This window comes from Oncorhynchus kisutch, linkage group LG4 (genome assembly GCF_002021735.2).
Source record: "Oncorhynchus kisutch isolate 150728-3 linkage group LG4, Okis_V2, whole genome shotgun sequence".
In the NCBI taxonomy this organism is placed as follows: domain Eukaryota; kingdom Metazoa; phylum Chordata; class Actinopteri; order Salmoniformes; family Salmonidae; genus Oncorhynchus; species Oncorhynchus kisutch.
Genome location: NC_034177.2, coordinates 82,272,888 through 82,299,077, shown reverse-complemented (window position 1 = coordinate 82,299,077; position 26,190 = coordinate 82,272,888). Strand labels below are relative to the sequence as shown.

Here is a 26,190-nt window from a genome sequence, read left to right as displayed (position 1 = left end):
CTAGATAACCTTTTTATTCTTAGGGGTGTTTTCTCAAAAATGTTAATAAGTTCATATAAGAAAAAGGATACATATAATCAAGTTCATCTTTGATAAATACTATTTATCACATTATTGTTATACACAAAGCAAGCACAGTAGTCCCACATGTGTAAAAAAAAACATTTTAATTTTGCAGTATTTCCTGTTTGCTATGCAAACAACCATGAACCTTTTTGCCCTAGAGGAGAAGCAAGCTTATTGGTCCCAGGTAAGGTACCCATGCTTATTGGTCCCGAGGTACCCATGCTTATTGGTCCCGAGGTACCCATGCTCCTCTCCTCTGGGAATAGACCATTCCCTTCCATTGCAGCCTAGCTGGAGCGAACCATCTGCGTCAGGGGAATCCTCCTCCTCTTTAAGTCAACATGCGTTCTGGTTTGAACACCACCATTTCAAATCATTTCCATTTCCAGTGGATGGGTGAACTGCACCTCAGAGCATTCTTGTAGACAGGCCAGCAGTACTGAGCTCTCGAGTGGTGCAGCAGTCTAAGGCACTACATCTCAGTGCAAGAGGCGTCACTACAGTCTCTGGTTCGAATCCAGAATGGATCACATATGGTTGTGATTGCGAGTCCCCATAGGGCGGTGCACAATTGGCCCAGCGTCGTCCGGGTTTGGCCGGTGTAGGCAGTCATTGTATATAAGAATTTGTCCTTAAAATGACTAGTTTTAAGTTCAATAAAGGTTCAATAAAAATACTGTGTGTAGTACTTGTGTAAGCCTGACAGTGGACTCCTCTGATGCACGTCAGCTGGTCCCTTGAGGATCTTGACAAACACAACGGGGTCTTTGGCCTTGTTACTGAACACTGCATGCTGATGGGTCACACGCTGCAGAGACTCACCGTCCACTGAAACCAGCTCATACCACGCCTGGAGACACACAAAGACAGGTTAAAGGTGATGCAGACGCCAACACTGTGCAGTGACCTGGGCTCCCACTCAGCATCTACTGCTCTCCTTCATCCCAGTACATTCATTACCATATTCGCTCACTCGCTCACACACACACTCAGCCTCAGCCGAAGGTTATGTTGAAAACACAAACACACAATGCATTGTTTAATGCAGGAAGAGTTCTAGAACCCTGAGGAGAGGAACTTCCTGTGATGTCATCAGGGCTCACTGAGGATGCACCTGGCTGACAGCCCCAATGAAGGGTCACGCACAATCACAAGGCCAGAGGTATGTGACATTACAAGGTCCCTTCCCCAAACCAGGGCCCTGTTTGAACTGAAAATACATCTCCATCTCCCCTAGCATTGGTTAACCCAAAACATTGCTGCCTTCCCTTCCGTGACTCCTTGCTGTCCCCAGTCCACCTGGCCATGCTGCAGCTCCAGTTTCAACTGTTCTGCCTTATTATTCGACCATGCTGGTCATTTATGAACATTTGAACATCTTGGCCATGTTCTGTTATAATCTCCACCCGGCACAGCCAGAAGAGGACTGGCCACCCCACATAGCCTGGTTCCTCTCTAGGTTTCTTCCTAGGTTTTGGCCTTTCTAGAGAGTTTTTCCTAGCCACTGTGCTTCTACACCTGCATTGCTTGCTGTTTGGGGTTTTAGGCTGGGTTTCTGTACAGCACTTTGAGATATCAGCTGATGTACGAAGGGCTATATAAATACATTTGATTTGATACCAGCACCAAAATACTTCAATCCATTTAACTAAAAAGCAGATTAAAGTGCAAAGTCATTTTGAATATTAGACAATCTCATTCATCCTCTTAGGTAAACATTTATGGATGCTCTTTTTGGGCCTTTCTCTCTCACCCTGTCCATGTCTAGCCAATAGGCATCATCCACATGTAAGTGTGGTTAACATTAGTTAGATGGGCATTGCTCCTAGTAGGTAGTGGATCACTGTCCAGACTCCAGGTCCTATGTCTGGAGACAGCAACAACAAAACTCTAGGACAGGGTAAATAGTATAATCCTGGTGCTGTTGACTACACAGTAACCTTACTTAGCTAACAGCACAGATGAAAAAGAGAGAGACACCCATACACAGAGAAAGAGAGAGACACAGAGAGAGAGAAACACACACACACACACACACACACACACAGAGAAAGAGAGAGACACAGAGAAACACACACACACACACACACACACACACACACACAGAGAAAGAGACAGACACACACACCTGGTGGCTAGCTAAAAGATATGGTGTTTTCAGACAGGAACAGGGGGACAGGAAAGCCTGCTGTAGTTGTCTATTTGGTCTCAGTGTGTGGGAGACAGCCAGCAGAGAGACACCAGACAGGGACTATTTGGTCTCAGTGTGTGGGAGACAGCCAGCAGAGAGACACCAGATAGGGACTATTTGGTCTCAGTGTGTGGGAGACAGCCAGCAGACACACCAGATAAGGACCAGCTATCAGGCCATGCCAGAGAGGTGTGAGGCTGAGTTAAAAAAACAGGAGATAGTGGGGGGGGGGGTGTCAGAGTAAAGCAACCAACCATGTATCTCTGTTTCCCTCTCTCTTCCAACCATGTCTCTGTTTCCCTCTCTCTTCCAACCATGTCTCTCTGTTTCCCTCTCTTCCAACCATGTCTCTCTGTTTCCCTCTCTCTTCCAACCATGTCTCTGTTTCCCTCTCTCTTCCAACCATGTCTCTGTTTCCCTCTCTCTTCCAACCATGTCTGTTTCCCTCTCTCTTCCAACCATGTCTCTGTTTCCCTCTCTCTTCCAACCATGTCTCTGTTTCCCTCTCTCTTCCAACCATGTCTCTGTTTCCCTCTCTCTTCCAACCATGTCTCTGTTTCCCTCTCTCTTCCAACCATGTCTGTTTCCCTCTCTCTTCCAACCATGTCTCTGTTTCCCTCTCTCTTCCAACCATGTCTCTCTGTTTCCCTCTCTCTTCCAACCATGTCTCTGTTTCCCTCTCTCTTCCAACCATGTCTCTGTTTCCCTCTCTTCCAACCATGTCTCTGTTTCCCTCTCTTCCAACCATGTCTCTGTTTCCCTCTCTTCCAACCATGTCTCTGTTTCCCTCTCTTCCAACCATGTCTCTGTTTCCCTCTCTTCCAACCATGTCTCTGTTTCCCTCTCTTCCAACTATGTCTCTGTTTCCCTCTCTTCCAACCATGTCTCTGTTTCCCTCTCTCTTCCAACCATGTTTCTGTTTCCCTCTCTCTTCCAACCATGTCTCTCTGTTTCCCTCTCTCTTCCAACCATGTCTCTGTTTCCCTCTCTCTTCCAACCATCTCTCTGTTTCCCTCTCTCTTCCAACCATGTCTCTCTGTTTCCCTCTCTCTTCCAACCATTCTCTGTTTCCCTCTCTTCCAACCATGTCTCTGTTTCTCTCTCTTCCAACCATGTCTCTGTTTCCCTCTCTCTTCCAACCATGTCTCTGTTTCCCTCTCTCTTCCAACCATGTCTCTCTGTTTCCCTCTCTCTTCCAACCATGTCTGTTTCCCTCTCTCTTCCAACCATGTCTCTGTTTCCCTCTCTCTTCCAACCATGTCTCTGTTTCCCTCTCTCTTCCAACCATGTCTCTGTTTCCCTCCCTCTTCCAACCATGTCTGTTTCCCTCTCTCTTCCAACCATGTCTCTGTTTCCCTCTCTTCCAACCATGTCTCTGTTTCCCTCTCTTCCAACCATGTCTCTGTTTCCCTCTCTTCCAACCATGTCTCTGTTTCCCTCTCTTCCAACTATGTCTCTGTTTCCCTCTCTTCCAACCATGTCTCTGTTTCCCTCTCTCTTCCAACCATGTTTCTGTTTCCCTCTCTCTTCCAACCATGTCTCTCTGTTTCCCTCTCTCTTCCAACCATGTCTCTGTTTCCCTCTCTCTTCCAACCATCTCTCTGTTTCCCTCTCTCTTCCAACCATGTCTCTCTGTTTCCCTCTCTCTTCCAACCATTCTCTGTTTCCCTCTCTTCCAACCATGTCTCTGTTTCTCTCTCTTCCAACCATGTCTCTCTGTTTCCCTCTCTCTTCCAACCATGTCTCTGTTTCCCTCTCTCTTCCAACCATGTCTCTCTGTTTCCCTCTCTCTTCCAACCATGTCTGTTTCCCTCTCTCTTCCAACCATGTCTCTGTTTCCCTCTCTCTTCCAACCATGTCTCTGTTTCCCTCTCTCTTCCAACCATGTCTCTGTTTCCCTCCCTCTTCCAACCATGTCTCTGTTTCCCTCTCTTCCAACCATGTCTCTGTTTCCCTCTCTCTTCCAACCATGTCTCTGTTTCCCTCTCTTCCAACCATGTCTCCGTTTCCCTCTCTCTTCCAACCATGTCTCCGTTTCCCTCTCTCTTCCAACCATGTCTCTCCGTTTCCCTCTCTCTTCCAACCATGTCTCTCCGTTTCCCTCTCTTCCAACCATGTCTCTGTTTCCCCCTCTCTTCCAACCATGTCTCTGTTTCCCCTCTCTTCCAACCATGTCTCTGTTTCCCTCTCTCTTCCAACCATGTCTCTGTTTCCCTCTCTTCCAACCATGTCTCTGTTTCCCTCTCTTCCAACCATGTCTCTGTTTCCCTCTCTTCCAACCATGTCTCTGTTTCCCTCTCTTCCAACCATGTCTCTGTTTCCCTCTCTTCCAACCATGTCTCTGTTTCCCTCTCTTCCAACCATGTCTGTTTCCCTCTCTCTTCCAACCATGTCTCGGTTTCCCTCTCTCTTCCAACCATGTCTCGGTTTCCCTCTCTCTTCCAACCATGTCTCGGTTTCCCTCTCTTCCTACCATGTCTCTCTGTTTCCCTCTCTCTTCGAACCATGTCTCTCTGTTTCCCTCTCTCTTCCAACCATGTCTCTCTGTTTCCCTCTCTTCCAACCATGTCTCTGTTTCCCTCTCTTCCAACCATGTCTGTTTCCCTCTCTTCCAACCATGTCTCTGTTTCCCTCTCTTCCAACCATGTCTCTGTTTCCCTCTCTTCCAACCATGTCTCTGTTTCCCTCTCTTCCAACCATGTCTCTCTGTTTCCCCCTCTCTTCCAACCATGTCTCTCTGTTTCCCCCTCTCTTCCAACCATGTCTCTCTGTTTCCCTCTCTCTTCCAACCATGTCTCTCCGTTTCCCCTCTCTCTTCCAACCATGTCTCTGTTTCCCTCTCTCTTCCAACCATGTCTCTGTTTCCCTCTCTCTTCCAACCATGTCTCTGTTTCCCTCTCTCTTCCAACCATGTCTCTCTGTTTCCCTCTCTCTTCCAACCATGTCTCTCTGTTTCCCTCTCTCTTTCAACCATGTCTCTGTTTCCCTCTCTCTTCCAACCATGTCTCTCTGTTTCCCTCTCTCTTCCAACCATGTCTCTCTGTTTCCCTCTCTCTTCCAACCATGTCTCTCTGTTTCCCTCTCTCTTCCAACCATGTCTCTCTGTTTCCCTCTCTCTCCCAACCATGTCTCTCTGTTTCCCTCTCTCTCCCAACCATGTCTCGCCCTCCTTCTCAAAGGTCTCCGACGCATGCGTATGCATACCACTGCTGGCTTGCTTCTGAAGCTAAGCAGGGTTTGTCCTGGTCAGTTCCTGGATGGGAGACCAGATGCTGCTGGAAGTGGTGTTGGAGGGCCAGTAGGAGGCACTCTTTTCTCTGGTCTAAAAAACATATCCCAATGCCCCAAGGCAGTTATTGGGGGCACTGCCTTGTGTAGGGTGCCGTCTTTCGGATGGGAAGTTAAACGGGTGTCCTGACTCTCTGAGGTCATTAAAGATCCCATGGCACTCATCATAAGAGTAGGGGTGTTAACCCCAGTATCCTGGCTAAATTCTCAATCTGGCCCTCAAACTATCACAGTCACCTAATAATCCCCAGTTTACAATTGGCTCATTCATCCTCCCCCCTGTAACTATTCCCCAGGTCGTTGCTGCAAATGAGAACGTGTTCTCAGTCAACTTACCTGGTAAAATAACGGATTCAAAAATTTTTTAAAGGTGTGTGTGAAAAGGTGGAAGGGGAAGTTCTTAGAAACTGAATGGCTTAGCCGACACCGGATCCCCAGAGTGTATGACACTAATCGGACCTGGGAAGTGATGTCACCAGGTTCACGGCAGCAACACACACACACGATATTACTGCACTGTTGGAGCTAGAAACATAAGCATTTCGCTGCACCTGCGATAACATCTGCAAAACTCTACGTGACCAATAAATTAAGCTGTGACCTAGTATCTCTTCACCCCCCCCCCCCCCCTCACCTCACTGTAACCTCTGACCTGATCCCCCTGCATCATCCAGGATCTTTCTTTCTGGTAATACACTCTGGCTAAGATATTATAGGGTGTCCAATCAAAAACATTTTGACCAATGTGTAAAATAATATGTTAATTGTGTAGATACTCCTCTAAGAAACCCCATGGTCTCCATCATAATCCGATGAAAGGTTATTGGAGTTTTTACCCTTGTAGGATGGTCAAAATTACAGTGACTAAATCAATGGAGGCCAGAGAAAAGTGGTCATAAATCAGGAGAAGAGCATCGTGTCAGCCCGGCTGGATGCTGTGAGAGAATAAAAAGGCTAACTCATTTTTCTCAAATCCGGAGGACATAAAACAATAGAGGTAAGATCGATATCAATGATACCTTTTTGTATTTTCATATTTCATTCTATGCTGTTCATTTTAATATGAACAAAAACAGGCGTATCTCTGTGAAATGTTAACGGACCACTGAGCGTACCACAAGCTTTTTATTTTCAAAGCCTTTTACATTTAATTCAGCTCGTGTCATGCTAATTTAGCTATTTGCGACGCACGGAAACAACTTTGAAGACGTGAAATCTGATGAGTCTGCACCGCTCTGTCAACAGAGCTCAGTGTTTTTTATCAGATGTATTAGGTTATGAAATATGACTTCTAGGATATAATATTAATGATGTCAGAGAACGACCCCACTGAACGATTCAGAACATTAAGAATCATATTTGTCTTGGTCAAATGTATTTTATAACATAAGAAAGTGAAACGTCATCACCAAAGCATGTTTTCCCCCACTCTGGGTAGAGGTGGGGGGAAAAAAACTCTGGGTAGAGGTGGGGGAAAAAAACTCTGGGTAGAGGTGGGGGAAAAAAACTCTGGGTAGAGGTGGGGGAAAAAAACTCTGGGTAGAGGTGGGGGAAAAAAACTCTGGGTAGAGGTGGGGGAAAAAAACTCTGGGTAGAGGTGGGGGAAAAAAACTCTGGGTAGAGGTGGGGGAAAAAAACTCTGGGTAGAGGTGGGGGAAAAAAACTCTGGGTAGAGGTGGGGGAAAAAAACTCTGGGTAGAGGTGGGGGAAAAAAACTCTGGGTAGAGGTGGGGGAAAAAAACTCTGGGTAGAGGTGGGGGAAAAAAACTCTGGGTAGAGGTGGGGGAAAAAAACTCTGGGTAGAGGTGGGGGAAAAAAACTCTGGGTAGAGGTGGGGGAAAAAAACTCTGGGTAGAGGTGGGGGAAAAAAAACTCTGGGTAGAGGTGGGGGAAAAAAACTCTGGGTAGAGGTGGGGGAAAAAAACTCTGGGTAGAGGTGGGGGAAAAACTCTGGGTAGAGGTGGGGGAAAAACTCTGGGTAGAGGTGGGGGAAAAACTCTGGGTAGAGGTGGGGGAAAAACTCTGGGTAGAGGTGGGGGAAAAACTCTGGGTAGAGGTGGGGGAAAAACTCTGGTAGAGGTGGGGGAAAAACTCTGGGTAGAGGTGGGGGAAAAACTCTGGGTAGAGGTGGGGGAAAAACTCTGGGTAGAGGTGGGGGAAAAACTCTGGTAGAGGTGGGGGAAAAACTCTGGGTAGAGGTGGGGGAAAAACTCTGGGTAGAGGTGGGGGAAAAACTCTGGGTAGAGGTGGGGGAAAAACTCTGGGTAGAGGTGGGGGAAAAACTCTGGGTAGAGGTGGGGGAAAAACTCTGGGTAGAGGTGGGGGAAAAACTCTGGGTAAGGTGGGGGAAAAACTCTGGGTAGAGGTGGGGGAAAAACTCTGGGTAGAGGTGGGGGAAAAACTCTGGGTAGAGGTGGGGGAAAAACTCTGGGTAGAGGTGGGGAAAAACTCTGGGTAGAGGTGGGGGAAAAACTCTGGGTAGAGGTGGGGGAAAAACTCTGGGTAGAGGTGGGGGGAAAAACTCTGGGTAGAGGTGGGGGAAAAACTCTGGGTAGAGGTGGGGGAAAAACTCTGGGTAGAGGTGGGGGAAAAAACTCTGGGTAGAGGTGGGGGAAAAACTCTGGGTAGAGGTGGGGGAAAAACTCTGGGTAGAGGTGGGGGAAAAACTCTGGGTAGAGGTGGGGGAAAAACTCTGGTAGAGGTGGGGGAAAAACTCTGGGTAGAGGTGGGGGAAAAACTCTGGGTAGAGGTGGGGGAAAACTCTGGGTAGAAGGTGGGGGAAAACTCTGGGTAGAGGTGGGGGAAAAACTCTGGGTAGAGGTGGGGGAAAAACTCTGGGTAGAGGTGGGGGAACTTGGTAGAGGTGGGGAAAAACTCTGGGTAGAGGTGGGGGAAAAACTCTGGGTAGAGGTGGGGGAAAAACTCTGGGTAGAGGTGGGGGAAAAACTCTGGGTAGAGGTGGGGGAAAAACTCTGGGTAGAGGTGGGGGAAAAACTCTGGGTAGAGGTTGGGGGAAAAACTCTGGGTAGAGGTGGGGGAAAACTCTGGGTAGAGGTGGGGAAAAACTCTGGGTAGAGGTGGGGGAAAAACTCTGGGTAGAGGTGGGGGAAAAACTCTGGGTAGAGGGTGGGGGAAAAACTCCTGGGTAGAGGTGGGGGAAAAACTCTTGGGTAGAGGTGGGGGAAAAACTCTGGGTAGAGGTGGGGGACAAAACTCTGGGTAGAGGTGGGGGAAAAACTCTGGGTAGAGGTGGGGGAAAAACTCTGGGTAGAGGTGGGGGGAAAAACTCTGGGTAGAGGTGGGGAAAACTCTGGGTAGAGGTGGGGGAAAAACTCTGGGTAGAGGTGGGGGAAAAACTCTGGGTAGAGGTGGGGGAAAAACTCTGGGTAGAGGTGGGGGGAAAAACTCTGGGTAGAGGTGGGGGAAAAACTCTGGGTAGAGGTGGGGGAAAAACTCTGGGTAGAGGTGGGGGAAAAACTCTGGGTAGAGGTGGGGGAAAAAACTCTGGGTAGACGGTGGGGGGAAAAACTCTGGGTAGAAGGTGGGGGAAAAACTCTGGTAGAGGTGGGGGAAAAACTCTGGGTAGAGGTGGGGGAAAAACTCTGGGTAGAGGTGGGGGAAAAACTCTGGGTAGAGGTGGGGGAAAAACTCTGGGTAGAGGTGGGGGAAAAACTCTGGGTAGAGGTGGGGGAAAAACTCTGGGTAGAGGTGGGGGAAAAACTCTGGGTAGAGGTGGGGGAAAAACTCTGGGTAGAGGTGGGGGAAAAACTCTGGGTAGAGGTGGGGGAAAAACTCTGGGTAGAGGTGGGGGAAAAACTCTGGGTAGAGGTGGGGGAAAAACTCTGGGTAGAGTGGGGGAAAAACTCTGGGTAGAGGTGGGGGAAAAACTCTGGGTAGAGGTGGGGGAAAAACTCTGGGTAGAGGTGGGGGAAAACTGGGAAGGGAAAAAACTCTGGGTAGAGGTGGGGGAAAACTCTGGGTAGAGGTGGGAGGAAAACTCTGGGTAGAGGTGGGGGAAAAACTCTGGGTAGAGGTGGGGGAAAAACTCTGGGTAGAAGGTCTCTGGGTAGAGGTGGGGGAAAAACTCTGGGTAGAGTGGGGGAAAAACTCTGGGTAGAGTGGGGGAAAAGGAAAACTCTGGGTAGAGTGGGGGAAAAGGAAAACTCTGGGTAGAGTGGGTGGACACCCTACATATCATACAGGAGACGCACACTCACACTCAGCTATTGTTAACTATTCTCCTCACAGAGCTGTGAGCAAGGTGACTTCCGCATTTTTAGGTCAGCTGGTGCCCATCCGAACTCGGCAAGACGAACCGAACGATTGTACTCACATACTCCCTTGAAAATAGTACTGTTTGTCTATCTTCAGACACCGTTGTCAATATACACTTCCTCAAAATAGTCAAAAATGTATGTAAAGTAACTCAAGAAACCTGTAATTAATTTTGCTGTTTTTGCCAAGGATATCTTTGTCCCTCAACTTTATATCTAACTAAGATGCTTGGTGCAGTATTTTTCAAGTGAAAAAATGTGCATGAAAACGAGTCGGCTATCATTGAATGACAAACCCTACTGTTGACCAATGACCAACTAAGGGGTGAAGACCATGGCACTGAACTTAGTCCATCCACCTCAAGGAGAGAGAAACACAAGTGTGCAAGAACAGCTGAAAAAACCCTTTGATGACCAAAACGAACATCATCATCACAAAACATAAATACAAAAGTATGTGGACACCCCTTCAAATTTGTGGATTCTGATTTTTCTGCCACACCTGTTCCTGCGAGCACAAAGCATTGCAATCTCCATAGACAAACATTTGCAGTAGAATCGTCTGTCCTCGGTTACAACACTCACTAGTTCCAAACGGCCTCTAGAAGCAACGCATAAGAGCTGTTTGTCGGGAGCTTCATGAAATGGGTGGCGCAGTGGTCTAGAGCACTGCAGCGCTAGCTGTGCCACCAGAGACTCTGGGTTCACGCCCAGGCTCCGTCGTAACCGGCCACGACCGGGAGGTCCGTGGGCCGACCGACGCACAATTTGGCCTAGCGTTGTCTGGGTTAGGGAGGGTTTGGCCGGTAGGGATATCCTTGTCCCATCGCGCTCCAGCGACTTCCGTGGCGGGCAGGGCGCAGTGCGCGCTAACCAAGGTTGCCAGGTGCACGATGTTTCCTCCGACACATTGGTGCGGCTGGCTTCCGGGTTGGATGCGCGCTGTGTTAAGAAGCAGTGCGGCTTGGTTGGGTTGTGTTTCGGAGGACGCATGACTTTCGACCTTCGTCTCTCCCGAGCCCGTACGGGAGTTGTAGCGATGAGACAAGATAGTAACTACTAGCAATTGATACCACGAAATTGGGGAGAAAAAGGGGGTAAAATCTAAATAAATAAATAAAAATAAATAAATGGCTTTCCATGGTTGAGCAGCCGCGCACAAGCCTAAGATCACCATGCGCAATCCAAAGCATCGGCTGCTCGCCGCAATTGGACTCAGATGAAACGCATTCTCTGGAGTGATGAATCAAACGTGACGAATGCCACCTGCCCCAATACATAGCGTCAACTGTAAAGTTTGGTGGAGAAGGAATAATGGTCTGGGGCTGTTCATGGTTTGAGCCCCTTAGTTCCAGTGAAGGAAAATGTTAAAGAATGTTAATGACATTCTAGAAAATTCTGTGCTTCCAACTTTGTGGCAACAATTTGGGGAAGGCCCTTTCCTGTTTCATGCATGACAATGCCCCTGTGCACAAAGCGAGGTCCATACAGAAATGGTTTGTCGAGATTGGTGTGGAAGAACTTGACTGGCCTGCACAGGGCCCTGACCTCAACCCCATCGAACACCTTTGGGATGAATTGGAACGCCGACTGCAATCATTAGTGCCCAACCTCACGAATGCTCGTGGCTGAATGGAAGCAAGTTATTGAACAATCCCGAGCGGAGCAGCGGTCTAAGGCACTACATATCAGTGCCTGAGGAGTCACTACAGACCCTGGTTCGATTCCAGGCTGTATCACAACCGGCCGTGATTGGGAGTCCCATAGGGCGGTTAGGGTTTGGCCAGGGTCAATAAGAATGCCCAGTTAAATAAAAGGTTAAAAAAATATTTTAATAAAGTACCCGCAGCAGTGTTCCAACACCAAGTGGAAATTCTTCCCAGAAGAACAGAGGCTGTTATAGCAGCAATAGGGGGAACCAACACCATATTAATGCCCATGATTTTGGATAGCGATGTTTGACAAGCTGGTGTCCACATACTTTTGGTCATGTAGTGTATACGCAAACTGTTCTGGATGGGAAGCATGCAGGCGTCTTAAAATAGTTTCCTCTCTCCACCCCTTCGCTCTCATTCTACCTCTCATAAGACTGTCAGTCAGACAAAAGCCAGACACACCAGCAAAGTCTTTTCATTCAGGTATTGTTGAGTGTTGTTTACAAACGTCACAGACCAATACATTCCGCTAAACACATCACCTTGTATTATATGGCTCAGCTTGGATTAAAGCATGAGCTGCCGGAATATTACAGTGAGCTCCTAAAGAAGCATCAGAACGTTACTGGTAGAGGCAGCTCCTTCTGGAAACATCATCTCATTCTCCATCCCACCTGAGATACTGATACCTGTAGAGACAGAGTGCCAGTGTAGGTGTTGGCTTTTGCCAATCAACTAAAAACCATAGTATTTAGTACAAGACTTAATTGAATCAGTTGTGATACTGATCTTTGGCAAGATTGAAATCCTGCATCTACATGGGAAGATGACCAACTGTTGCTGTAGACTAAAGAGACACGGTAAATAGCCTTACTAAGGGTCTTTTTCAGACTGGGCCATTAATAACAATAAGCAGGTGATGCACTGACCTCTACTGGTGGGGCAGGGTACTAGGCTACTGATTAGTGGGCGGCTGACTGATGGGCATACTCACCCAGAGACTGTTTCGTCTTAAAGATGGTCAACGTGGCGATCTCATGTCCTGAACTGGTACAGGTGGTATGTTTCCATGGTGACCATTCTGCGATTGCCCTGGCGAATATCTGTTCACTTGTTTCCCCTTCCCAGTCTGTCCCAGTCTGGCTGAAGCTGGAAACCACCATGGTAGTCTGGAGAGAAGATATACATGACATCATACATATTAGCAGACACACGCAATGACAGACACAGTCCTTTAACCCCAGGAGACAAACAGTATTGTACTATAGTTTTACACCCTCCCAGCCCTGGTCAACCCTGTGTTTGACAGTGACAATGCGTGAGAGTTCACTTGCGTCAGTAAACACAAAATGGAGTCCATTCACCCCAGGAACCATCAGCATGTCTCTATCGGAATTCATCACACCCACCTGCTCAGTAACACGAGTAATATTTTGATTTGAATCATTCTGACAATAGAATTATAAACATGAATATATATATATAAAGTGGGGAGAACAAGTATTTGATAACCTGCTGATTTTGCAGGTTTTCCTACTTACAAAGCATGTAGAGGTTTGTAATTTGTATCATAGGTGCACTTCAACTGTGAGAGACAGAATCTAAAACAAAAATCCATAAAATCACATTGTATGATTTTTAAGTAATTAATTTGCATTTTATTGCATGACATAAGTATTTGATCACCTACCAACCAGTAAGAATTCCAGCTCTCACAGACCTGTTAGTTTTTATTTAAGAAGCCCTCCTGTTCTCCACTCATTACCTGTATTAATTGCACCTGTTTGAACTCATTACCTGTATAAAAGACACCTGTCCACACACAATCAAACAGACTCCAACCTCTCTACAACGGCCAAGACCAGAGAGCTGTGTAAGGACATCAGGGATAAAATTGTAGACCTGCACAAGGCTGGGATGGGCTACAGGACAATAGGCAAGCAGCCTGGTGAGAAGGCAACAACTGTTGACGTAATTACTAGAAAATGGAAGAAGTTCAAGATGACGGTCAATCACTCTCGGTCTGGGGCTCCATGCAAGATCTCACCTCATGGGGCATCAATGATCATGAGGAAGGTGAGGGATCAGCCCAGAACTACACGGCAGGACCTGGTCAATGACCTGAAGAGAGCTGGGACCACAGTCTCAAAGAAAACCATTAGTAACCCACTACACCGTCATGGGTTAAAATCCTGCAGAGCACGCAAGGTCCCCTTGCTCAAGTCAGCGCATGTCCAGGCCCATCTGAAGTTTGCAAATGACCATCTGGATGATCCAGAGGAGGAATGGGAGAAGGTCATGTGGTCTGTTGAGACAAAAATATAGCTTTTTGGTCTAAACTGCACTCGCCGTGTTTGGAGGAAGAAGGATGAGTACAACCCCAAGAACACCATCCCAACCGTGAAGCATGGAGGAAACATTCTTTGCGGATGCTTTTCTGCAAAGGGGACAGGACACCTGCACCGAATTGAGGGGAGGATGGATGGGGCCATGTATCGCGAGATCTTGGCCAACAACCTCCTTCCCTCAGTAAGAGCATTGTTGGGTCGTGGCTGGGTCTTCCAGCATGACAACGAACCGAAACACACAGCCAGGGCAACTAAGGAGTGGCTCCGTAAGAAGCATCTCAAGGTCCTGGAGTGGCCTAGCCAGTCTCCAGACCTGAACCCAATAGAAAATCTTGCGAGGGAGCTGAAAGTCCATATTGCCCAGGGACAGCCTCGAAACCTGAAGGATCTGGAGAAGGTCTGTATGGAGGAGTGGGCCAAAATCCCTGCTGCAGTGTGTGCAAACCTGGTCAAGAACTACATGAAAACATATGATTTCTGTAATTGCAAAAAAAGTTTATGCTTTTCTGATGTATCAAATACTTGTCATGCAATAAAATGCAAATTAATTACTTAAAAATCATACAATTTTCTGGATTGTTGTTTTAGATACTTCTCAAAGCTGAAGTGTACCTATGATAAAAAATTATAGACCTCTACATGCTTTGTAAGTAGGAAAACATGCAAAATCAGTAGTGTATCAAATACTGGCCTCCCTGGTTAAATAAAGGTGTTCTCAACTGGCCTCCCTGGTTAAATAAAGGTGTTCTCAACTGGCCTCCCTGGTTAAATAAAGGTGTTCTCAACTGGCCTCCCTGGTTAAATAAAAGGTTAAATAAAGGTGTTCTCAACTGGCCTACCTGGTTAAATAAAAGGTTAAATAAAGGTGTTCTCAACTGGCCTCCCTGGTTAAATAAAGGTGTTCTCAACTGGCCTCCCTGGTTAAATAAAGGTGTTCTCAACTGGCCTCCCTGGTTAAATAAAAGGTTAAATAAAGGTGTTCTCAACTGGCCTCCCTGGTTAAATAAAGGTGTTCTCAACTGGCCTCCCTGGTTAAATAAAGGTGTTCTCAACTGGCCTCCCTGGTTAAATAAAAGGTTAAATAAAGGTGTTCTCAACCGGCCTCCCTGGTTAAATAAAGGTGTTCTCAACTGGCCTCCCTGGTTAAATAAAGGTGTTCTCAACTGGCCTCCCTGGTTAAATAAAAGGTTAAATAAAGGTGTTCTCAACTGGCCTCCCTGGTTAAATAAAAGGTTAAATAAAGGTGTTCTCAACTGGCCTACCTGGTTAAATAAAAGGTTAAATAAAGGTGTTCTCAACTGGCCTCCCTGGTTAAATAAAAGGTTAAATAAAGGTGTTCTCAACTGGCCTACCTGGTTAAATAAAGGTGTTCTCAACTGGCCTCCCTGGTTAAATAAAAGGTGAAATAAAATACTTAAAAAATAAATAATAATAAAGCTGCCAGTTGAATCTCTGACTAACACCCCTTCAGAGCTTTGAGGTAGGCTACTCACTTCTGTAGAGTTCCATCAAACTTGGCAGAGGACAGAAAGACCATCCTGCTTTTGGGGCGCATGCTCAGCCGGTTGACACAGAGACTCAGCACCTGGGAAGAAATGAGTATGCAGTTACCAGAACAGGGCAGGATCCAGCAAACACTACCAACCCGTACACTTAGATATGAAAAGAATATGGCTAAAATGCTGAAAGTCCATCAGAAGGCATGCTGGAGCTATTACCACATGTCAAATACTTTCTAATTCTAGGGGTTGGGGGCTAGTGGTCTCTTCAAGGGAGGGCCCAAGTGATTACAAAATACATTCAAGAGTGGAAATTAAGATTACAAAATACATTCAAGAGTGGAGATTAAGAAATATATATTTACAACGCTACATGATAACACAAGATGAAACCTGAAATAGCAAAGTCTTGGTTAGGCTAATTAACAGTTAACATGAACAGAAATGAAGCATAAAAAGATACATACCCTTTGTTCCAAAGACACTCCAAAGTATGCCAGAAAGAAACTCCTTTGAGGCAGTCCACAAATGGAAGAAGTATGAAGACTTCTTCAAAAAATGTGTTAATCCTCCCAGGATAAAAAAGCAAAAATAAACTAAATAAATCAACCTCCAAAAATGGCTGAAACGAACATCTGCTCAGAAAAATGAATATCACAAAAACATCCACGAAACTGTAAGCACTTGGATAGGAGTCAAAATGAAAAAAATATATAAAAAAATAAACAAAGACCATTCACTAATTTGTCTAAAAAAAGGTAACAAAAACGCCAGGTAGACAAAAAAAAAAGTTGCTTTACATTCTCAGTGTTTACATGGTGTTTCAAAACTATGCGGTAGCGATGTCTCACGGATCCCGGATAGCAAGGACCATTCACTGAAGCAACACTTAGGGGCGAGAGGCAGCACAGTGCCAGCGTAAAATTTTGTATCTTGCAAGTGACAACTACCAGTGGCTACAGCCCTACAAATGGAATACTAGCCTCATTCTGGCATGGGGCCGCTCAGTCTTCAGAGGCTCATGTTGTTTCCTGGAATCAGGGCGGTATATCTTCCTTTCACTAGAGTACATTTTGTATTTACTTTCTTTCCTGCATCTTTCTGGTGCTCCTAATTTTTCTGTGGTGCTTACATTAAATGTTCTTTGAGTATCTTTTTAATCACAATCCATACAGAAAACATTTAAATGTTTCATTCCAGCTAAAATCATAAAAATATAGGCCCAATATCAATTATCTGTGAATATTTCCCCTCTAAAATTGGATACAAAAATCCCATATCCGTCGGGCTCTAGAATAACTGGTATCAAAACACTGTATACAAGCACACCATTCCAGACCGGTTTGCATGTTTTAAAGTTTGAATGGCAAGCAGTAGAAAAAGCTGCAATGCGCATCTGTCACACATTTACTTGCATACCTTGTGATGCAACAGGTGTCAGAGGTACACCTAAGAATGTCAATGAAAGTGTCCTTAAAAATACTTTCACTTCATAGTTGACCGTATAAGAGAAAAGTATGGGTAACTGCAAAGCAAGTGTTGAAGCTGTGTTTTCTTAATCTCTCCTCCTCAAAAAAAAGAAAAAAAGAACTAGCCCACAGATAAGTCACTCCAAAAATGGCTGAAAAACAAACTTACAAAAAGAAAAACATGATCCATAGGTTTTTTACCAATGCCTAGGCCAACTCTTAAATTATCAAAAATATCATTGTTCGCCTTATTTACATCAAAAAAGAAAGATCAGAAGGTTAATCTACAGAGGCTTTCAACGGTAGAAAAGTTAGGCTCGTCAATGAACATGTCGTTGAAAGAAAAAAGGCTAGAAATAAACCACAGCAAGAACAAATTGAACCAACAGGAGGCCAAGGGAATCTGCAAAATCCACTATTCAAAGACTTAACCGTTAACACAAAAGTATTTGGACACCTTCAAATAAGTGGGTTCGGCTATTTCAGTCACACCCGTTGCTAACAGGTGTATAAAATCTCCATAGACAATCATTGGCAGTAGAATGGCTTTACTGTAGAGCTCAGTGACTGTCAACATGGCACCGTCATAGGATGACACCTTTCCAATAAGTCAGTTTGTCAAATTTCTGCTCCGGTCAACTGTAAGTGGTATTTTGAAGTGGAAACGTCTAGGAGCAACAACGGCTCAGCCGCGAAGTGGTAGGCTACACAAAATCACTGGTAAACTAAAAAAAAAACTGTCCAAGATCAGATTGAGTTGAACAGTCAATAAAAATAATTTCAAAAACTGGGTCTGTCCTCTGACAATATTCTTATAGAATTTTCACAAATGCCTTACTATACTTCATTCTCAAACATTCAATGAATTTATAAAAATGACCATATCTACAAGTGATCACGTGTCAGAAAACGTTTAAAAATATATATAATCTTCCTGGGATGTATATGAACAGATCTAAGATTGCATATTGCTAAAACGCTATCAGTTCTACTTTAAGATTAAAAATGTATTCTGGACTATCATAGAGAAAAGACGCATATCCTTTAGCCTTTTTCCATTCTATTATTAAATATTTACACCATTACCTGTAACTGAAATTTGCGTTTCGTTTTTTTGCAGTTTTGGATGCAACGTCGAGGTCCAGGCCCATTTCCTTGCAGCGTGGGTAGCACTTTTGAACGCCGATTGCTAAGGACATTGTTTAATTTAATCAATTTGACAAAAAGGCTGTAACTTAACAAAATGTGGAAAAAGTCAAGGGGTCTGAAAACTTTCCGAAGGCACTGTATGCAAATAGCTTTTTGCCCATGTAAGAGAGTATTGTCCTGCTTTCATTGTCTTTGGATCAGGAAGTTCAAACAATTATGTTAACCACCCAGGTTCTTCTCTTCTAATGAATCTTGCTTCTGTCCATTTTTAAAGTAATATCGTTACGCATTTTTGCAAAAGAAGATCAAAGTTGTACTCTACAATATCTCAGACATGTTGGCAAGCTCTACTAATCCACTTACTTAAATCCGAAACCTCAACCATTACAGCATTAGTCAGTAAAAATGCAAATCAAGATTATATTTTGCTCCAGTTCCGACATTCAATTAATTCTAAGCCTATTTCTTGGCACTTTCAAATATCTTCCAGCCCATTTTGGGAAAGGTTGAGCAACTGACGACACTGACAAATAAACTCTGAAAAAAAAGAAAATGTCCCCTTTTCAGGACCCTGTCTTTCAAAGATAAATCGTAAAAATCCAAATAACTTCACAGATCTTCATTGTAAAGGGTTTAAACACAGTTTCCCATGCTTGCACAATGAACCATAAACAATTAACGAACATGCAGCTGTGGAACGGTAATTAAGACACTAACAACGTAAAGACTGTAGGCAATTAAGGTCACAGTTATAAAAACTTAGGACACTAAAGACACCGTTCTACTGACTCTGAAAATCACCAAAAGAAAATGCCCATGGTCCCTGCTCATCTGCGTGGACGTGCCTTAGGCATGCTGCAAGGAGGCATGAGGACTGGAGATGTGGCCAGGGCAATAAATGGTAATGTCCGTACTGTGAGACGCCTAAGACAGCGCTACAGGGAGACAGGACGGACAGCTGATCGTCCTCACAGTGGCAGACCACGTGTAACAACACCTGCACAGGATCGGTACATCTGAACATTACACCTGCGGGACAAGTACAGGATGGCAACAACAACTGCCCGAGTTACACCAGGAACGCACAATCCCTTCATCAGAGCTCAAACTATCCGCAATAGACAGAGAGACTGGACTGAGGGCTTGTAGGCCTGTTGTAAGGCAGGTCCTCAACAGACATCACCAGCAACAATGTTGGGCACAAACCCAGTTGTTGGGTTTGGGGTTTGTGCAACAATGTTGGGCACAAACCCCAGATTCGCATTTATCGTCGAAGGAATGAGCATTACACTGAGGCCTGTACCCTAGTGCGGGATCGATTTGGAGGTGGAGGGTCCGTCATGGTCTGGGGCGGTGTGTCACAGCATCATCGGACTGAGTTTGTTGTCATTGCAGGCAATCTCAAAGTTGTGCGTTAAATGGAAGACATCCTCCTCCCTCATGTGGTACCCTTCCTGCGGGCTCATCCTGACATGACCCTCCTGCATGACAATGCCACCAGCCATACTGCTCGTTCTGTGCGTGATTTCCTGCAACACATGAATGTCAGTGTTTTGCCATGGCCAGCAAAGAGCCCGGATCTCAATCCCATTGAGCACGTCAGGGACCTGAAGGATCAGAGGATGAGGGCTAGGGCCAATCCCCTCAGAAATGTCTGTAAACTTGCAGGTGCCTTGGTGGAAGAGTGGGGTATCTTACAGCAAGAACTGGCAAATCTGGTGAGGAGATTTACTGCAGTACTTAATGCAGCTGGTGGCCACACCAGATACTGACTTACTTTTGACCCCCTTGTTCAGGGACACATTCTTCCATTACGGGTTAGTCAGATGTCTGTGGAACTTGTTCAGTTTATGTCTCAGTTGTTGAATCTTGTTATGTTCATACAAATATTTACACATGCTGAAAATAAATGCAGTCGACAGTGAGAGGACGTTTCTTTTTCTGCTGAGTTCATACTCATCCTCTGAATTTTTGACATTGTAGACTTCAGAGGGAAAGTTCAAATGATTTACAATTGGCTGGAAGAGGAGGACTAGTAGGTAGTTCTACATTACAGCCGATTGCTGTAGCAGATGAGGATAGCACAAAAGGTACGGCAGTACCATATTTTGGGAGATTGTTGGCCTGCTGTTGTCGTTCAGTTGGTGTTTGGCTAAATATCTGAAGTTGGGTTGACTTGACTTTCAAAATAACCCTTTTCTGCAATGCGTAGTGACAATTCTGGGAGGCTGAATACATTTCCTGTCAAAATATCAATGGGCGTTGAGCCATTCCATGAACAATCTTTGATTAAATGCTCTTCGTGGCGATAGTGTTGGCCATGATTAGGATATACCAGTCTTGCATCTTGTTCCATTTCTTTTCTCCCCTGAGATTTCTTTGACATTCTTTTAGGAAAATGATCTGAAAGCACTGGGTTTGTTTTTTGTTGCACGGCTTTGAAATCACACTTGGTATTATGAACACTTCTTTCGACATTTCACCCTTTCCCAAGAGCTCAGGTTTGTGTTTCCGAACCGTCACTTTACTCGAAATCCATAATAGAAATTGATAACGTCTCTGATTTTGCAAACTATGATCAAAATTGTATTCTAGAATATCAGAGAGCAAACAAAATACCCACCCATCTTTTCCAATCCAATCTTACCTCAACGATTCTTACGCAAGTATGTATGAACCTCGATAACAACACTGTTAGTCAGTAAATTCAATTCCAGTTTCGTTTGTGCAGGTTTGGATGCAACATCAATGTCCAGACCTACTTCATGAGAGATCGGGTAGCACTCTTACACCCATGTGTGTTAAACGTCACATATGATTGGTTTAAGTTGGTAACATTTTGCTTTGTTTCATCAGCAAAGTGCAAGGTCAATCTTAATCAGAGATGCTCTCTAGCTTGACTTCCAGCAAATTTCCTCCCTTCGACGCCCTGGCTATTAACGTGTCCATTTCTTTTTTTTTCTTCATTAAAGCCAACCTCCTCCTTTTTGTTACTTCTTTCAGCCTTTGGTATTTCGGCTCAAGTGTTGCTGTAGTGGCCTTCTGGTTATTGGAAATCTCTGCAGAATTCCTTTGTTTGCGACGTTTTTTCATGAAAGTATCCTTGTAAAATTCACATCTCCTTTGACCTTGTAACTGTGTCCTTCTCCTCAAAACTGATCCTAACACATCCATAATCTCATGAGCCAGCTCAGTTTTCCCACTTTGTAAATCCAGATCAAAATTTTGTTCCAGAACATCACAGACAACCTGCCTGTAAGTTCCACACACATCTGATGTAAAATCAGCCAATTCTAACATGATATCTCTGGTCAATAGATGCAAGTCAAGTTGATCCTTTTTCACACATTTAGATTTCACATCCAGGTCAAGTCCTTTTTCTTTACAGAGAGGGTAGAGGTACTCCAATGCTTCTTCTAGTGTGGGCATCATTAAGGATTGCTTCATTGTTATGTCTGTCTGAGTGAAGATGGTTTCTGTCTGGACATGTTGAGGATAGATCACATCCAGATCAGCCTCATCCTTTGTGCATTTTTCATTAGGTCCCTTTTCAGGGCCAAGGAGTGCAGTCTCATCCGCACACCGTGTTAAAACTGTCTCAGTAAAGAGGCTTTCAGTCTTCACATGCGGAGGAGATATCAAGTCCACAACAGACTCCTCCTTTATACAGACGTCAAAGGGTGTTCGATTTTCTGAGACGCTGCTAATCAAATTGGACCTTGCCCATTTAAGAGAGGAGTCTCTTGCTTTGATTGTCTTTGGATCAGGAAGTTCAAACACTTCTGCTAACCACTCAGGTTGTGTCCTCCTGTGATTTTTTTTCATGTCTTTTAGTTTTAACAAAGTCCGGGCGGAAAAATCATATCGTACTTCATCACCAATACCAAGATCAAAGTTGTATTCTAGAATATCAGAGATAACATGCTGGTGAGCTCTATTAATCTCTTTAGCATATTGAGACACCTCAACCATTACACCATTTGTCAGTAAATGACGATCAAGTTTCTGTTTCGCTCCAGATCCAACATTGAAATCTACACCCAGTTCTTTGCACTTCGGGTATGGAGCTTTCCAAAACCTTCCAAACTGTCTTGGGGTTTTTCTTGAGTAATGGTCACGACACTGCCTTATATACTCATCCTCTATCGTTTTTTGGCATTGCAGTCTTCGTCTTTCATCGCCATTGTAGTCTTCGTCTTCATCAGAAGGAAAGTTGAATGGCTCACAATAATCAGAAAGAATAGGCCTCGGTCTAGTAGATACAGCTAAATTACATCCGCTTTCTGTAGCAGGTGAGGTTAGCACAGAAGGAGTGTCAGTACTATATCTTGCTAGATGAACATTGTCAGCAGGCAAAGGCAATTCATTATTAGTCTGGGTTTGGTTTACGCTAAACACCTGTGAAGTTGGGTTGATTTGAGCTTCAAATGAACCACAGTGAGTGAATTCAGGTTTGGATGCAACATCAAGGCGCAGACCTATTTCATGACAGAGTGGGTAGCAGTCTTTCACCAGTTCTTTAGTGTTAAACGTCACATTTGAATGTTCTAAGTTGGTAACATTTTGCTTTGTTTCATCAGCACAAAGTGCAAGGTCAATCTTATCAGAGATGCTCTCTAGCTTGACTTCCAGCAAATTGCCTCCCTTCGACGCCCTGGCTATTAACGTGTCCATTTCTTTTTTTTTCTTCATTAAAGCCAACCTCCTCCTTTTTGTTACTTCTTTCAGCCTTCGGTATTTTGGCACAAGTGTTGCTGTAGTGAAATTCAGTCTACGGAAAATCCCTGCGGGATTCTTATGTTTGGGTCGTTTTTTCATGAAAGTATCCTTGTCATATCCACATCTCACTCGCTTTTGTCTATCTGTCATTTTCAACAAAGCGTGTAGCTGAAGCATAATATCTTCAGCGAGCTCAGTTTTCCCACTTTGTAAATCCAGATCAAAATTTTGTTCTAGAACATCACAGACAACCTGCCTGTAAGTTCCACACACATCTGAGGCAAAATCAGCCAATTCGAACATGACATCTCTGGTCAATAGATGCAAGTCAAGTTTATCCATTTTCACACATTTAGACTTCACATCCAGGTCAAGTCCTTTTTCCTTACAGAGAGGGTAGAGGTACTCCAATGCTTCTTCTAGTGTGGGCATCATTAAGGATTGCTTCATTGTTATGTCTGTCTGAGTGAAGATGGTTTCTGTCTGGACATGTTGAGGATAGATCACATCCAGATCAGCCTCATCCTTTGTGCATTTTTCATTAGGTCCCTTTTCAGGGCCAAGGAGTGCAGTCTCATCCGCACACCGTGTTAAAACTGTCTCAGTAAAGAGGCTTTCAGTCTTCACATGCGGAGGAGATATCAAGTCCACAACAGACTCCTCCTTTATACAGACGTCAAAGGGTGTTCGATTTTCTGAGACGCTGCTATGCAAATTGGATCTTGCCCGTTTAAGAGAGGAGTTGGTTGCTTTGAGTGTCTTTGGATCAGGAAGTTCAAACACTTCTGCTAACCACCCAGGTTGTGTCCACCTGTGATTCTTTTTCATTTCTTTTAGTTTTAACAAAGTCCGGGAGGAAAATTCATATCGTACATTACCAACACCAAGATCAAAGTTGTATTCTAGAATATCATAGATAACATGCTGGTGAGCTCTACTAATCTCTCTAGCATATTGAGACACCTCAACCATTACACCATTTGTCAGTAAATGACGATCAAGTTTCTGTTTCGCTCCAGATCCAACATTGAAATCTACACCCAGTTCTTTGCACTTCTGGTATGGAACTTTCAAAAACCTTCCAAACTGTCTTGGGGTTTTTCTTGAGTAACTGACACGACACTGCCGTATATACTCATCTATCGTTTTTTGGCATTGCAGTCTTCGTCTTTCGTCGCCATTGTAGTCTTCATCTTCATCAGAAGGAAAGTTGAACGGCTCACAATCGGAAAGAATAGGCCTCGATCTAGTAGATACAGCTAAATTGCAGCCGCTTTCTGTAGCAGGCGAGGTTAGCACAGAAGGAGTGTCAGGACTATATCTTGCTAGATGAACATTGTCAGCAGGCAATGGCAATTCATTATTGGTCTGGGTTTGGTTTACGCTAAACACCTGTGAAGATGGGTTGATTTGAGCTTCAAATGAACCACAGAGGGTGAATGCATTTGCTATGGGAATATCACTGGACGGTGATCCATGCCATGACTCCTCTTTGAGAAAATGCCCTTCAGATGTGCTAACGGGATCTTGGGCATTACAGAAATAAACCACTTTGACAGCATTATTCTCCCCATCACTTGGGCCTGTCTTTTCAGGGAAAAGACGTAAAATCTGCCCTTGACTTGTTGTTTGGGAACTGATGGAAGGTACATGTGAATGCTCTTTTGGTAAACCCACATAGGAACACGAAGACCATGGGACAGTTGGGGATATTCCCATGTCATTCTCCTCAAGCTTTACATCAATCTCAGAAATAAAATAACTGTCTGATAAATTGTTGGTAGTTTGGATCACTGTATAGTTATGTTCATATGTTGAATCGGATTTGGTTTCCAGATAACTTGTTTCGGTGTTTCCTGACACTGGAGAATGTGGGTAATCTATACAGGAATTAATTGAATCAGACCAAATGGTTACTTGGGATCTCTCTGCTTCATCGTCCTCTATCTTAACATCCATTTTGCACCAATAAACTACAAAAACAAACTCATCAAAAAGCCCTGATGACAATCTCTAAACTGAAAACAGTCGATTGTTAGATATCTGACAGAACAACTTATTTTAAAAAGGAAAGTCAACGTCACTTTACGGTCCAACCAGTCACCAGCAGCAATTAGTCATTTATTTAATATTGATAAATACTGTAAGTTCTATTTCAAACCCACCCGGGAAACAGACTCGCTGCTAAAAAAAATATAATTCACCAATTTGCGACTACCCGTGTCTTTCCAATACATACATGGGCTATACAAATTACCATTCAACTGATCTGACCAAGCTAGCCAGCCAACTTCATAGCTAGATAGCTAGCTAAATGACAACAAACGCCTAAATCGTATTTGGCGATGTATCTAAAGTTAGCTATTTAGATGTAACTTTTTATTGTGTTTTGCTAACTAGGTTAATGCGGTTAGCAACTACTAACCAATCGTTAGCAAGCTAGCTAGTTGTCCATAACATAGCTAGCTAGGGTTAAGTTTGCTACTAGGCTACCTACCTAAAATAACGTAACGTTACCTTTACTGGTGGTGGACTACAGCAAATCCCTTGGCCTGCATTGTGTTTAAAGAAAATCGAGACACAAAAAGATGACTTCACAGATCTGTTCAGCGTTATTTCTTAAAACCGCCTGCTAGCTAACAGCAGCATGCATCGGAGTGGAATTTTTAAGTAGCAACCTCGTCAGGTGGTTGTGGCTAGTTGGGGTACAGCTACAGACGAACGTGACGTTATTCTCCCGTCGTGCAATTCGGTTTTGACTATTTCACAGATGATCCGTTATATTGACCAGATACTATAGTGACTAGGGCCCGAAAGGTTGTAAGATAGAATCCCCAAGCTGACAAGGTAAAAATCTGTCGTTCTTCTCCCGAACAAGGCCGTTCCTAGGCTGTCATTGTAAATAAACATTTGTTCTTAACTGACTTGCCTAGTTAAATATATATATATATATATATATATATATATATATATATATATATATATATATATATTTTTTTTTTTAAATAAATATATTTTAATAAATAAGGCTGCAGTACGGTGATCACCACTGACCCAGATATGCCAAGACCCTCAAAATGCCTTATACCTGTGGTGGCATCGGTGTAGATGATCAGGTCCTGTACATATCCTGTCAGAGAGCCACGTAAACAGAGAACTTGACTCCAAATCTGTGACGCTTTGATGGGATGTAATTGGCAGAATGTAAGCCTCCCTTTCCAAGCCATGTGAGGCTCTTTTTATGCCAGCGACAGTCTTTTCTTTCAGTTCATGAGAATACTTGCAAACAAATTATGCACATTTAGTAGGCTAAAGACATTATGAATGTTGATACATTTGAAATGAGCCTTGGGGTTTTCTGTAATATGATTATGGGCATACCTGTTGGTTTCCTGCACCACACTCTCCACCAATTCCTCAAGGAACAGTTTAAAACCCTCTGCCTCTGAGGAGGTAGGCAGGGTGCTTTGTATGCCAGACAGGGTGTCATTGAAGTCTATCTCTGATTGTTTGAAGTGACAGGATCTCCAGC

General features: G+C 44.3%; 1 protein-coding gene across 4 annotated transcripts; it reads right to left on the bottom strand.

Annotated features, from left to right (window-relative positions):
- Positions 1-85: 85 nt before the first annotated feature.
- On the bottom strand, positions 86-25,476 carry LOC109879049 (uncharacterized). 4 transcript variants are annotated; one of them, XR_004209865.1, is made up of 5 exons: positions 25,176-25,476; positions 15,789-15,956; positions 15,316-15,407; positions 12,469-12,643; positions 86-916 (listed from the first exon to the last, which is right to left on the bottom strand). XR_004209865.1 is itself a non-coding variant. In XM_031823806.1 (5 exons), exon 1 carries the CDS (start codon positions 24,615-24,617, stop codon positions 20,814-20,816), a length of 3,804 nt encoding a protein of 1,267 aa, XP_031679666.1. In that variant the 5' UTR covers positions 24,618-25,169; the 3' UTR covers positions 86-916; positions 12,017-12,163; positions 12,469-12,643; positions 15,316-15,407; positions 15,789-20,813. The 4 variants fall into 4 exon arrangements, 2 of the variants coding, with proteins under 2 accessions (XP_031679666.1, XP_031679665.1); XR_004209866.1 differs by having other exon boundaries at positions 15,789-15,890; positions 25,176-25,471; XM_031823806.1 differs by lacking the exon at positions 25,176-25,476 and adding an exon at positions 12,017-12,163 and having other exon boundaries at positions 15,789-25,169.
- Between the last annotated feature and the right edge of the window lie 714 nt (positions 25,477-26,190).